At 42.1% G+C, this 16,098-nt stretch overlaps 1 protein-coding gene across 1 annotated transcript in view; it reads left to right on the plus strand.

Annotated features, from left to right (window-relative positions):
• The window catches only part of foxp3b (forkhead box P3b), a gene marked incomplete at both ends in the record, with an annotated part of 28,887 nt that extends 17,361 nt beyond the window's left edge, over window positions 1-11,526 (plus strand). The window contains one exon of the mRNA XM_080534338.1: window positions 11,469-11,526. Coding sequence (XP_080390464.1) covers window positions 11,469-11,526 — 58 coding nt within the window. The remainder of the gene's footprint in view (window positions 1-11,468) is intronic.
• Between the last annotated feature and the right edge of the window lie 4,572 nt (window positions 11,527-16,098).

The following is a 16,098-nucleotide window of genomic DNA, read 5'->3' on the forward strand; positions in this document are numbered from 1 at the left end:
CTGACCTGTGTGCTCGGTGCATGATCAATGTCGTGGCTCTGAGAAGGAACTGTGTCCCCACTAACTGAAAGGGCCCCAGCAGCATCCTGACTACCCACAACATGAACATCACCCCCCTGAACAGGACTATTATAACTCAACACTGGAATCCCCCTACCTCCACTGAGGAGCATCGCTCTACCCCTCCCAATGCTACTGCTTAGTGGCGTACTGAAACATCCTGGTCTGTAGCTCATGTTGAATTACAATTCAATAAAACAGTATTATACAGACTAATCAGATAAAAGACCAGTAAAGAAAAATGTCACCAAAACAGCAATAAAACTAAAATAAATCACAGATCACATGTGTGATCACATTCATTAATTCAACAAATCACTTGTGCATAACATCACCGAATGAACTGAGTGAAACCATACGCCGCCCACCAGACAGCACGCAGGAGCGGTCCAGCAGAGTGGTCCAGCAGAGTGGTCCCGGGTCAAGGTGAAGAGTTGACTTCAGGTCCATAGGTCACGGCACCAATGTGACGGGGTGTATCTTTTCATGAATCACTCTCAGCTGGATGGCTCACGTTCATTTATTCTGTAGAAAACATACAGTGCATCAATTTGTGGACACGGTTGCAGGGTCATCAGGCTAGATTCCAGTCAGTGTTTTCAGATGAACTGACCATACAGTAGTCACTCATACTACACAAATTATAACAATAATATGAAACAAAAATACAAAATGTGTAGACTACATAAATCCTCACTTGTGTGATCGTATAGTGGTATTTGAACAGTCAAGTCAAACAATCAATTATATATATTAACAATAACAATACAATGCATAGAAAAACAGCGCAACTGGAATACACGCATGCACACCACGTGCAACACATGGCTGCAACCTGACTGCTAGGTTAGCTGGTGCAAACTAGCGAGGTGGAAAACCCAACCTCATACAATACGGTCTACTAACTTTGGCAGAACAACAGACATACAATAGTACAACAATAATAATATTACCTGTAGAAAACATACAGTGCATCAATTTATGGACACGGTTGCAGGGTCATCAGGCTAGATTCTAAAATGATGTTACACACAGACATTCACGTTAGCGCCATCATTGTTAACAACAGAAAACTCACATTAACAAACTTGTGATATGTTCCAAACTAAAATACTATGAATGGGAAACTCAAAACAGCTATCTTACTTATCAAACATTCAAATAAAACATAGGTACATTGATAATCTCTCAAACGATATTCGATCTCAGACCCTGTAGAAAACGTGACCTACCCAGTCAGTGTTTTCAGATGAACTGAGCAGGATCACGTTGCGTCCCACGCTATGCACTGTACAGCTGTATTTACACAGCATCCGGGTCACGGATATACCCCGGATATACCACGTCATTAAACCCCTAGAGGGCGCAGTTTAGCTCTATTTTAGCTATAATTGAACTTGAACTTTCTACTCCGTTACATGTCCTCTCTGTATTAGCTGGATTTTCAACCTGTAGTGTAGGCTATTATAAGGCTGCATTTACACTGCAGGTCGTAATGCCTAGTTCCGCCTGCTAACGCCTGCTTACATCTACTTAAAAAAAAAAAAAAGACCCATATCTGATACCTGTGCTTATACTTGCGTAACACTTGAAAGAACCTGCATGCATACATGAGGGTTTCGTTGCCGGACGCGTCCTAGCGATTCCCACCCGAGTTGGGGTAGACCACGCCAACTTCTGGAATATGTAGGGGTGTTTTTCTCAAACACAAACACAATCACTGACACACAAGAATAGGCGCGCGTTCCAGGGCCCACAGGGCAATGAGAGCCGCGCCCGGCCGCTTGCGGCCGTGCCCGCGGCGAACATTGACCGTTGGCCCGCGGCCGAGTTGCATACAGAGATGGGTAACCTATATCTAATCGTGCACCCCGTGTTACGTCACAAGCTAAAATCCAATGGGGTTGCGGAACGACCTGCGGGGCGGAAGAACAAGATACAGAGAACACCCCTACATATTCCAGAAGTTGGCGTGGTCTACCCCAACTCGGGGCGTGGTCTACCCCAACTCGGGTGGGAATCGTTAGGACGCGTCCGGTTAGATCACAGTCAAAATGACATATCCGATTCGTATCAGATTTATTTCCACATATGATTGAGGCCTGAATCGGATCTGAGAATATCAGATTCAATGTGCTTTTTTACTGCTTACACGTACATGTTACATATCCGATCTGTCACGTGAGATTTATTTTAATTTTTATTGTGTCACTTCGACCTGGCAGTGAGATCAAAACACACTCCCAGGCCTATAACATGGTGTGACCTTAACCAGTGTCAGTCAAGCCTGACAATAATGCTATGTGTGTATACATATAAATATGTATATACATATATAAATGTACAATAAAAAAGATTTCCCTTAAAGCCGATTTCCCCCGAGTCTCCGCACGTACACGTGTTCAGCTCCATAGATCTAGCAATTAGCTGCATACAGCACATCTAACAGGTATATGAGTGAAGGCCCAGGACACAGACTTCTCTCTTTCCCATTTGTGACACGGTCTGGTGAAAAGGGCAGCATGTCGGCAATTCTCAAGGCGCGCAAATGAGCAAAAAGCTTATTTTTTAAAGATCACTAAATACTTATAATTTGTGAATTGGATTCACTGTCTCGTCTGCCATAGGTTACTGGGTAAGTGATACATGGCTTGTAAACAAACTTACCCTAACACTCTGGTCACTTTTTTAAACACTAAGACTTTTCCCCAATTTTAATTTAAATTCCTGGATTTTTTCGAGATACCTGAAGTATCCAGATCAAAACGAATATACAGCTGGTGCATGAAATGGCAGATTGTAAGCCTTCAAATGATGTGTCATACATTGAAATCTGTTGAAAAAGTTGAAGATATGCGTATTTGAATGTTGGTACGTCCTCGGACGAGCGCTCCATCGGCGCTTCCAGTCATCCCGATCTACCATACATCTGACTAGCTCGGTACTTTCTGGTCCTGCATCTTTCTTGAGTACATCCATGTTACGCCCCCTGGTGACTCGGGGTAGAAGGGCGCAACATAGAGCAACAAGAAGGACAAGTGAGGGTGCAGTCACACAAAAAACAGGAAACTAAGGGTTGCAATTAACTTGATATTTATTGATACAGCAACACAGGGAACAGAGAGGACTAACAGTGGCACCAAATAAAAGTAATCAAAATAATAACCCCCACCCCCCCCCCTTTACAGGTGCTAGGCACCTCAAAAGTACAGTGGGTGGTGCTCACTCTAAACTGGGGTGCTAGACAGCAGGTATGTCCTACGTATGTGCAGATGTAAACCCAGGGTATCTCAACTAGTCATCTGTCCCTGTGTGCACAAATAAACATAAATGATTAACAAACAAAATACATAAACAAGGTAATATAATAAATGGAAACTTACATAAATCATCTAAATCATCTAAATGAACAAAACAAATAACACAAACAAAACCAAACAAGGCTCAACCCACCAGAGCCCTGCCACAGCTCAAAACAGGAGAGCAAGAGAACACTGAGGACACTGAACATTTATAGGCAAAGACCAGGTTGATTGTTGATCAGAAACAGGTGTGTGGAATGATGGGACTGGAACTGTCATGCCAAAAGCTGCCGCTGCCAAAAGCTGCCGGCCTATCGCGTCACGACCAGCTGGCACGCGCACGCGTCACGACCAGCTGGCGACTGTGACACATCAGTCTAGTGTTTTTGAAACCTCCGTTTTGACAGCGATTAGCGAAAAGCTGTAATTTGCCTCTACAAGTGTTAATATGTCATTTTATGAAGTTTTAATATATATTCACAAAATGTATCCGGTTTATCAAAATAACCCGTTTATATAAAGAAAGAAACGGAGGTCTGATCAGCAGATCATTTCTCATAAAGTTGCAAACGCAACTTGAGCCCTGGACTAAGCATCCTAATATGTCATTTTATGAAGTTTTAATATGTTTTCAGGCGAGAAAGTAACCATATATATTCACAAAATGTATCCGGTTTATCAAAATAACCCGTTTATATAAAGAAAGAAACGGAGGTCTGATCAGCAGATCATTTCTCATAAAGTTGCAAACGCAACTTGAGCCCTGGACTAAGCATCCTAAAACAATGCACAGCAATTCAACTTAATTTTTAAAAATGCGCGTTTCGTTCAAGATCCATTAGAGTAGGACATGTACAGTTATGATAAGTACAGTCATATGTAACTTAGTAGTTGATATTGTAATAAAACGTGCCAATGTCAGACGATGAACAAACACACCACGAGTCCACACTGATTCAGAAAACGGAATAAACTTTATATATATATATACACAACACTTTGAAAATTCATAGGGGGGAATTCATCAGGGGAATAACGTTTGCAAAAGAACTGTACAGGTTACAATCAGGTATATAATAATAGTTAGGGAGTAACATATCATTCACAAATTCAACAATAATAGAACCAGTACATACGTATGTTACACAGTCAACTGTTAAATGGGACAATGACAAGCTGGTCTGTGTCCAGAGGGGAGAGAAGAAGAACAAAGGATGGAAGCATTGGATTGAAGGAGGAGAATTATACTTGGTGAGCTAAACAGCTAAACAACTAAACAACTAGACAACTAGACAACTAGACAGCTAGACAGCTAGACAACTAGACAACTAGACAGCTAGACAGCTAGACACCAAGACACCAAGACAGCTAGACAGCTAGACAGCTAGACAGCTAGACAACTAGACAACTAGACAGCTAGACAGCTAGACAGCTAGACAACTAGACACCAAGACAGCTAGACAGCTAGACAGCTAGACACCAAGACACCAAGACAGCTAGACACCAAGACACCAAGACAGCTAGATAGCTAGACAGCTAGACAACTAGACAACTAGACAGCTAGACAGCTAGACAACTAGACAGCTAGACAGCTAGACACCAAGACAGCTAGACAGCTAGACACCAAGACACCAAGACAGCTAGACACCAAGACAGCTAGACAGCTAGACAGCTAGACAGCTAGACAGCTAGACAGCTAGACAGCTAAACAGCTAGACAACTAGACAGCTAAACACCCTGACAGCTAGACAGCTAGACAGCTAGACAGCTAGACAGCTAGACAACTAGACAGCTAAACACCAAGACAGCTAGACACCAAGACAGCTAGACAGCTAGACAGCTAGACAGCTAGACAGCTAGACACCAAGACAGCTAGACAGCTAGACAGCTAGACAGCTAAACAGCTAGACAGCTAAACAGCTAGACACCAAGACAGCTAGACAGCTAGACAGCTAGACAGCTAAACAGCTAAACAGCTAGACAGCTAAACAGCTAGACAGCTAGACAGCTAAACAGCTAAACACCAAGACAGCTAGACAGCTAGACAGCTAAACAGCTAGACAGCTAAACAGCTAGACAGCTAAACAGCTAGACAGCTAGACAGCTAGACAGCTAAACAGCTAAACACCAAGACAGCTAGACAGCTAGACAGCTAAACAGCTAGACAGCTAAACAGCTAAACAGCTAAACAGCTAAACAACTAGACAACTAGACAACTAGACAGCTAAACAGCTAAACACCAAGACAGCTAGACAGCTAAACAGCTAGACAGCTAAACAGCTAAACAGCTAAACAGCTAAACAACTAGACAACTAGACAACTAGACAACTAGACAACTAGACAACTAGACAGCTAGACAGCTAGACAACTAGACAGCTACTATACATATCTACTATACATAGTTACACACAACACAACACAACACACTGGACCCAAACACACAGCACAACACACTGGACCCAAACACACAACACAACACACTGGACCCAAACACACAACACTAGTCTCTAGGTTGAGTCTCTAGGTTGAGTCTAGTTGTTTAGCTGTCTTGGTGTTTAGTTGTCTAGCTGTCTAGTTGTCTAGTTGTCTAGTTGTTTAGCTGTCTAGCTGTTTAGCTGTCTAGCTGTCTTGGTGTTTAGCTGTTTAGCTGTCTAGCTGTCTAGCTGTCTATCTGTCTAGCTGTCTAGCTGTCTAGCTGTCTATCTGTCTAGCTGTTTAGCTGTCTAGCTGTCTTGGTGTTTAGCTGTCTAGCTGTTTAGCTGTCTAGCTGTCTAGCTGTCTTGGTGTCTAGCTGTCTAGCTGTCTAGTTGTCTAGCTGTCTAGCTGTCTAGCTGTCTTGGTGTCTAGCTGTCTAGCTGTCTAGTTGTCTAGCTGTCTAGCTGTCTAGTTGTTTAGCTGTCTAGCTGTCTAGCTGTCTTGGTGTTTAGCTGTCTAGTTGTCTAGCTGTTTAGCTGTCTAGCTGTCTAGCTGTCTAGTTGTCTAGTTGTCTAGCTGTCTAGCTGTCTAGCTGTCTTTGTGTCTTGGTGTCTAGCTGTCTAGTTGTCTAGTTGTCTAGCTGTCTAGCTGTCTAGCTGTCTTGGTGTCTAGCTGTCTAGCTGTCTAGTTGTCTAGCTGTTTAGCTGTCTAGCTGTCTAGCTGTCTAGCTGTCTAGTTGTCTAGTTGTCTAGCTGTCTAGCTGTCTTTGTGTCTTGGTGTCTAGCTGTCTAGTTGTCTAGTTGTCTAGCTGTCTAGCTGTCTAGTTGTCTAGCTGTCTAGTTGTCTAGCTGTCTTGGTGTCTTGGTGTCTAGCTGTCTAGTTGTCTAGCTGTCTAGTTGTCTAGTTGTCTAGTTGTCTAGTTGTCTAGTTGTCTAGCTGTCTAGTTGTCTAGTTGTCTAGCTGTCTAGCTGTCTAGCTGTCTAGTTGTCTAGCTGTCTAGCTGTCTAGCTGTCTTGGTGTCTTGGTGTCTAGCTGTCTAGTTGTCTAGCTGTCTAGTTGTCTAGTTGTCTAGCTGTCTAGTTGTCTAGTTGTCTAGTTGTCTAGCTGTCTAGTTGTCTAGTTGTCTAGTTGTCTAGTTGTTTAGCTGTTTAGCTCACCAAGTATAATTCTCCTCCTTCAATCCAATGCTTCCATCCTTTGTTCTTCTTCTCTCCCCTCTGGACACAGACCAGCTTGTCATTGTCCCACTTAACAGTTGACTGTGTAACATACGTATACTGGTTCTATTATTGTTGAATTTGTGAATGATATGTTACTCCCTAACTATTATTATATACCTGATTGTAACCTGTACAGTTCTTTTGCAAACGTTATCCCCCTGATGAATTCCCCCCTATGAATTTTCAAAGTGTTGTGTATATAAAGTTTATTCAGTTTTCTGAATCAGTGTGGACTCGTGGTGTGTTTGTTCATCGTCTGACATTGGCACGTTTTATTACAATATCAACTACTAAGTTACATATGACTGTACTTATCATAACTGTACATGTCCTACTCTAATGGATCTTGAACGAAACGCGAATTTTTTTAAATTAAGTTGAATTGCTGTGCATTGTTTTAGGATGCTTAGTCCAGGGCTCAAGTTGCTTTTGCAACTTTATGAGAAATGATCTGCTGATCAGACCTCCGTTTCTTTCTTTATATAAACGGGTTATTTTGATAAACCGGATACATTTTGTGAATATATATGGTTACTTTCTCGCCTGAAAACATATTAAAACTTCATAAAATGACATATTAACACTTTTAGAGCGACATATTAACACTTGTAGAGCTTTTCGCTAATGGCTGTCAAAACGGAGGTTTCAAAAACACTAGACTGACGAGTCACAGTCGCCAGCTGGTCGTGACGCGTCGTGACGCGTTAGGCCGGCAGCTTTTGGCAGCGGCAGGTTTTGGCATGACAGAACCAAGCAATTATCTGTGAACCTAGGAAAAATGAACAGCAGGGGGAGACCAAGGCCCTGTCCACACCTATACGTTTTTTTGATAAACGTGGATTTTTATATTCGTTTTGGGGGGGGTTTTGCCCCCTGAAAACGAAGATGTTTAAAAACGGCTGCCAGAGTGAAGATGTTTAAAAACGCTGTATATTCGCCGTATATTTTTGACGTGTGGACGAGATAGACGGAGCTTTTTGTGTTCGTCATGTCATCATGCGCGTAGATTTCTATGATCATGCGCACTGCAGCTGTTTGCTGTTCCCTCCAACGTCATATCCTGGCACCAACTACTATGTTTATAACAGGCAACGGTGTTCGAGGCTACACAAGCGAGGAAAATGGATGTGAACAAAGTGCTTGTAGTTCTTTCACTGTTAACTGGACTTTTAACCTGTTTACAGATAAATGCACAGTTAATGATCGAGAACATTGAGAGACAGAGGCGTCTGATTGGCCAGCGGGGCTATGGGGATAATATTATATCGCCGACTACTGGTGTGGAATGCTCAATGACAGCGTTTATATTGCGTTCATGCATATGCATGTGGACACAGACATTGTTTATAAACATGCTGGTGTGGACGGTCATATTTTTATATACAAAAAACGTTTATCAAAAAAACGTATTGGTGTGGACATAGCCCAAAACACAACACAATACAAACAGCAGGCCTGGGGGCCGTTCCACTAAAGTGGATTAGTATATCGGCGATTGAAATAAATCAGGCGATCAGGCAACTCGGGATTGGAATTCAAGCCTCAGGTGATTCCTCGAACGAGGATCAGGCTTGTGTCATGAGTGTTCACAGAACACCGGCTTAGAAATCCTCGATATGGGCGCGTGCACGCAGACATAAAGAGCCCCGAAGAGTCGATCTGTCGAAATGAAGATACTCCACTCTGCAGGGGTCCTACATTTGCGCAGCATTCCGAATTATTTATCTTTATGAAGACGGAAAAATAAGATGTAAAATAGTGCAATACTGCCGCAATTAACAAGGCGAGGGAAATGGTTTGGCAAGAAATTGCTGACCGATTAAATGCGTAGGTCATACTAGCCCCAGTTATTGTTATATGTTCATATTTTAATAAATGAATATTTACTACTGTGGTGATATCCGCAGCAGGCTACAAGCCGTCATATCGTCACAATGGCCTAGTGGTATCGACCGCTGCTATAGTATGTATTCGTCATTTTAAATCGGTGGTTCAAATCCTTCTTCAGACACACTTTTTACTGCATTTCGTTGTCTGAATCTAATCTAAAATCTCATCTAAAAAAGTATGTAGGCTATACAATAATAATTACAATTATGGTGCAGGCTAATTTACAAGAACTGACACGATTACAATGGTGTTTGAAGCCTTTGCATGAAATCTTCGGTTAAATGTAAAAAAATAAAAAATAATACGTATTCAAGTCTCGAACTCGCAACCTTTGGAACTCTAGCTGGTTGCCTTAACCACTGCGCCAGCCAGACCGCTGTGTCAAAAACAATGCAAGTTAATAGACATACCTATTTATTTTATTTTATTTTATTTTTTACACTTTTTTATTTATTTATCTATCGAACTATCTATCTATCACACTTTCAAAATATCAGGTTATCTATCTATCGATCGATCACACTTTCAAATTATCAAATTATCTATCTATCACACAGTCAAACTATCTATCTATCTATCTCGTAAAAAGTGGGAACTAATATTTCCTAAAAGACACTTGATGGAACTGTCGTTCGGGATATGGTTTCCGCCTGTGAGACAATTTTGACGCACGCATTACTTTAGCCAGCCTCTTAGCCTGCTCGCGACCAGAATAGAGGAAGGAGGCTATGTTGCATAGCAACCAAACAGCTAATTATTTGAGCCACATTGATGGACCCGAACGCAAGATAAAATTATCGCAGATTAGAACTTTATCGCGGATTAGAAGATAATCGAGCTTCGTGGAATCGGCCCCTGCTACAACACAAACACAAACACAGAACACCAACACGGTACGTAACAATCCACATATGTTAATGTGGGACGCCCTCGTGGTCGATGCCTGTGTGTTGGCTCCCACAGAACCAGTTTGCTGGCTGGCAGCTCCTGGTGTCTCTGGCAGTGACCTTCCAGCCTCATTCTCATGTTGGTACACCTCAAATCAACTAACAGAGAAAATGCCTTTCAATGGTTTCACACTTTTCACAGGCAGGTAATGGGTGGGAACAATAGCTGGTTAACTCCACCCACAACCACTCCCCCAGGACAACCACTCCCCCAGTACACTATCTGTCAGATAACCTCAGGAAACAAACTTGCAGGGCTGACCTGTTTAAATAGATAAATAATAATAATAATAATAACTAGACAGCGACAATTTTTGCCCCGCGCATATTGCTATGAATAGTTCGAAGCTAGGTGCTTGCACGTTAGGTGCGAGAATGCTCGTTTAACCCATTAGCGGGAACATTATTTGTTTCACAAAATAGGCTGATTTAATTGACCATGAACATCAGAGACATACATTACGAATGTTCATTTAAAATACTCTATACTGAGCACTGGTATAAGAACATGAACCAGAAAACAGCAGTAAATGCAATAACCCACAGTCGTCGCTGATGATGTTGCATTTTCGATTAGGATACGTTTATGGGATTAAAGGCACCGGCGACGGGCGAAGAGAGAAATCCAAATGTCCCGCTAAATTCGGACCAATCACAAAACTGTTTTGAAAGCGCGTCGCCTCGCGCCGCGCGCCTGTTGAGAGCGATTCAGTCTCGATTGCAGTGCGAACACAAACGATGAGGTTAATTGCAACATTGTAACATATTGTAACTAACTAACCCTAAATCGTAACGAAATGTAGGTCTGGAAGCGGCCTAAATCTAGCTTCAATCTGCTTTTTTTCTGTTCTCAGGTCATAATAACTCGCTGCCTTTCTGCGCAGCCTGAATCAAAGTGGACTGTCTGAATCAATTAGTGGCGGAGGAAATTCATTCGTGGCGACCCGCCACGAATAAATGCATATAGAGGAAACACTGGCGTTTTTTAGAGTCCGATGCGTTATTGACGTTGCGAAATTTCGCAATATGCACTCTACATTCTAAATGCTTGACTTAGCAAAAGGTACAAACAAGTGAGAGCAATGAGAGGGGGTGCTAGCAACCAATGTTAGGGGGCCCCCTAGTGGCTGGGGCCCCCCCGCGGTGCGTCGCTTGCGGGCCCGTCCGCTACGCCACTGTTCGTATGTACTATTTGTAAGAGCAGAACAAAGGAAACAAATGACCAAACTGATGTGCAAAATGGTAGCAATACGAAGCTAAACTGATTAACAAAACAACCATTTTTCAGCTAGTGCCCCGGTTCTTGTTTCTCTCTCCAACAAAATAACCGATGGCGGTGGGCGGAGATGGGGGGGGGGGGGGCGGAATAACTCTAATAAAACCACTCTATTACATAGGAAAGGGAGGCAAATCTGAATGACTTGTTGAATCACATGTTTTCTAAAATAGGCAGGCCACAAAAAACTGACTGGGTTTTATTTCGCAGCTTGTGTGTTAGTAGGCCCGTCAGAGACCCAATTGTATATGCACAAGCACTGAACAAGTGAGTTTTTCATAATATTGAACTTTTAAGGTGGTCATGTAAAAAATGTACCTCTCATGGGAGATGAAACTAATATATTTGTATTTTTCAGGGATCATCCTGTGAGATGGCTGACACCCTACTCCTTCTTTCGTCCAGGGGAGCCTTGAACACACTCACCCCTTCGGTGATGGAAAAACAAAATTGTTTGTGCAATATGTGTTTGCAATATTCCCAGATATCTCAACTAATGAAATGTACCCCATAGTTTGGTTTATCTGAAATGCCATGGATCTATTATACTATTGTTGTTTATGGTTTTATTGTCATAGGAGACGTGGTAAAAAAAACAATGTGTAGCCTCAAATCATGTTAAAGAAATATGTTGGCCTTGTGGAATGCCATTCCATGAGCACTACAAATACTGTGTGTCACAGAAATCATCTGCTGTTCAAATGTGTTTATGTTTTGGTGCATGACACATTCTTTAAAGGAATGCACCAAAACATAATGTGGCTTGAAATGTGGAGGTCATTGTGGTTGGCGCGTGTGCTGAAGATTGAAACTATGTCCAATTTTAAATGATGTCCAGCAGAGGGCGATGTATCATAGCACAAGACTGTATTTCACCTGATACAAATAACTATGCATTGGTGAAATGGTTGTGGCTATGTTGTAGTTTTTGAAAGAATAAAAGGAAAATAAAATACACAACCATTTAGTTTTCTTGTTCTGGCTGTATATTGTAGCATGCACCCTCACATTTGACAAAGCAGCATAATTATTTATTTTTTTAAACTTGGGGCTCTTTTTGTAGCCGGCGCAACATAGACACAGGTCCAAATGCAGGTGAGTAGGCTCTTTGCATTAAGTGACGTCACAAAATGGCTATCACTGAACTGTCTCTCCTGTTTGCTATTAAATAATTCTCAATTAATCAACTAGACAGCATAAGCAGCACCAGAAGTGTCCTCGATTTCCCCAAAATAGGAATTTACCCTACATGTCCATTTACCCTACATGTCTATTTACCCTACATGTCTATTTACCCTACATGTCTATTTACCCTACATGTCTATTTACCCTACATGTCTATTTACCCTACATGTCCATTTACCCTACATGTCCATTTACCCTACATGTCTATTTACCCTACATGTCTATTTACCCTACATGTCTATTTACCCTACATGTCCATTTACCCTACATGTCTATTTACCCTACATGTCTATTTACCCTACATGTCCATTTACCCTACATGTCTATTTACCCTACATGTCCATTTACCCTACATGTCTATTTACCCTACATGTCTATTTACCCTACATGTCTATTTACCCTACATGTCTATTTACCCTACATGTCCATTTACCCTACATGTCCATTTACCCATTAACAACCCCAAATAGGGCGGACATAACAACCATGTCACAATTTAACACCATCGATTACAAGACCCTAGATAAAATCATGTCACGTCTTAAACCATCTACCTGTGCCCTTGATGTCCTGCCAACAAGCTTTTTAAAAAACATATTTAGCTGCATGGCAGGCGAACTAACACAAATAATTAACACCTCTCTTTCATCAGGAATCTTCCCTGAAGCCCTGAAAACTGCAGTTATTAAGCCTCTACTAAAAAAGAACGGCCTAAACCCATTTGTACTAAACAACTACAGACCCATATCAAACCTTCCCTGTACAGGAAAAATTATTGAAATGGTTGCCCACGAACAACTTGACCCTAAATGATCTCTTTGATGACTTTCAATCAGGCTTTCGCCCCCTACATAGCACTGACCTATCCTTATTAAGGTCCTTAATGACATTCGCGTAAACACAGACTCTGGAAAAAACGTCAGTTTTGGTACTACTAGATCTTAGTGCTGCCTTTGACACTGTAGACCACGCCATTCTAATAGATAGACTAAAAACCTGGGTAGGACATTCGGGCACTGCCCTAAACTGGTTTAGATCCTACCTACAGGACAGACGCTACTATGTCTCCATTGGCAACTTTGTATCTGACCAAATTAAAATGACATGTGGGGTTCCCCAAGGGTCAATCCTTGGCCCCCTTCTATTCAATCTCTACATGCTTCCATTGGGACACATCATAAAAAAGAACAAAATTGCCTACCACAACTATGCGGATGACACTCAAATCGACATAGCCCTCTCACCGAACGACAGGGCTGGACTGGGACAAAAATTAGGCCCTGCCATGTGGCTCAGACCGGCCCAACACAATCGGTCCGACACCGCCGATCAACATGCTGGCAGTCTGTTGAATATACCATTTGTAAAACCCCCTATGTAGCTCAAGCCCCTCTTGCCTATCACCTTCACCACATCCACAACACACTCCAAAACTTGCTGCCTATGAGCAGACATCTGACTGCCAGCAAACTTGCTCTGGATATCTCCTTTTCTACTTATTAGAAAATAGGCTTCAGCACACTTTCGGTGTGTAGCGCTCTTTTCATGCTCCTCCACATTCTGTTGCGCACGTCTCCATCCTGTCATTCCAGTAATACATTTTCTGGGGTCAGTGCTATTGCCAAATGCCATACAGACAAAACAAAACAATGTATGCTGTTCTTCGCAATATGTGAGCCACTTCCTACTGGTGCCATCTGCACATGTGAAATACTTTTGTGCCGCTGTATTTTTGGTTCTCTGCTGAGGGTGGTAATCTAAAAAAGTGATCTAGCATGGAAGGCTCAGGACAGGCAAAGTAATTGAAGTCCTGAACGTGGCACTCTGTTTCCTCTGTTTCATCTTTTTCTCTCTCCTTTTCCTCTCTTTCCCTGACACTCTGCTTTTCTGGGGAGGGCAGCAGCAGCTCAACCTGGTTCAACAAGACATGGACAGAGAAGTAAACTAACTGGTTGTCAAAATCAGCAAAGTTCTCATTTACATGTACACACAGGCTGCATGATTGCATTATGTTACACCAGAAGCCCAGTCATTTCAAATGGAAGGTTGCAAGACAACATTATTGGGTTGCAGACTGCATGAGTTTTATTTCTCCATGCAATAAAAAGCATTCATTAGTTCTGAACTAGGCTAGTGTAGATTTTTTTAAAAATATTTTTATTTTCAAATAAAAAGTATTATTAACACCCATTGTTGGTATTGCATTCATGTCAGTGACAGTGATACCTCAATTTGCTAGCTAGCAACAAAATAGAAAGTCACAAAATGCAGAACACCCCCATCTAACGTTAGCTATAGAGTCCACAGCCAAGCAGCACTAACGTTACACCACGAGAGAGATCACTGTGTGTGCATGAATTCCAGCCAAGTCCTGGTGAAGCGCAATGCAATCATGCTGCCTGTACGGGTTAGCATAAGTCATAAGACATTCTCTGCTGCTGCTCCCTTAATCTGGCCAATGCAAGCGACTAACATAACTTTGCTTTTGTAAAACCAAGTAACAACATTGCTTACCTCTCTAGCTGTGTCCTCTGTCTCCTCCTCAATTGCTAACGGCACATCAGTGCTAACGTTAGTTAGCGGTAAAGATTTTGCTGTGGCAGCCGCAGTTGTAGTAGGCCTAGCCCCCACAGTCGATGCAGAGAACATATCTGTCAGTTTCTGACATTTTGAGGCATCCTCTGCTAGCTTCTTACTTTTTTTCTCCCTAATTTTCTGGGCACCCCCTTTCACTATCTTATCTGGGGGCCGATGGACAGCAGGTGTGTGATTGGGCCAGCCCATGTGTTAGTATAAACGGGGGCCGCCGCTTGATTCAGCGCTAGTTGATGCCGCGCTATTTTGGGCCACGCTAGTTTTTTTTTTTTTTTTTTTTTGTGGGGGGGGGGGGGGGGCAAGGCGGCCCGACCGGCCCAAAACTAGCGCGGCCCATCTGCCAGCGGGCAGAAAGATTGTATGGCCAGTCCAGCGGTGCCGAACGACTATAGTCCCATTGACAATCTCTGTAATTGCATTGAGCAAATAAATGCCTGGATGACACAAAACTTCCTCCAACTAAACAAGGACAAAACCGAGATAATTGTATTCGGTGCACCTGACAAAAGATCGAAAGTCAGTGCAAAACTTGATTCTCTCTCTCTTCAAACTAAAAAACAGGTCAGAAATCTTGGTGTAATTCTAGACTCCGATCTAAACTTCAACAGCCACATAAACTCGATAACTAAATCAGCCTACTATCACCTGAAAAACATAACAAGAATGAGAGGTTTCATGTCCAAGCAAGACCTTGAAAAACTCATCCATGCATTTGTTTCGAGTAGACTTGATTATTGTAATGGTCTACTAAAAGGCCTATCTAAAGGAGCTGTTCGTAAATTGCAGCTCATTCAAAACGCCGCTGCTAGGGTCCTAACAAAAACAAAGACATTTGAACACATTACACCAATCCTGAGATCCCTGCACTGGCTACCAGTCTCTCAGAGAATTGATTTAAAAGTCCTCCTAATTACATACAAATCACAAAATGGTCTTGGACCAAAATACATATCAGATCTCCTCCCACCCTATATTCCCGCAAGGTCCATAAGGTCAGCTGAGACTAATCAGCTAATAATTCCAAGAGTAAAAACAAAACACGGTGCAGCATGCTCCTGGAACAAACTCCCTGAAGAAATCAAACAGGCCCAAACCCTTAACATATTTAAATCTAAGCTAAAAACCTTCATGTTTTGCACCAGTTATGATTAAACACAAACACTTCTATCAATGTATTTTTTCCATTAACTATTGTCTTTTTAAATGTT

The sequence above is a fragment of the Nansenia antarctica genome (assembly GCF_963989245.1).
Source record: "Nansenia antarctica genome assembly, chromosome: 6".
Classification (NCBI taxonomy): domain Eukaryota; kingdom Metazoa; phylum Chordata; class Actinopteri; order Argentiniformes; family Microstomatidae; genus Nansenia; species Nansenia antarctica.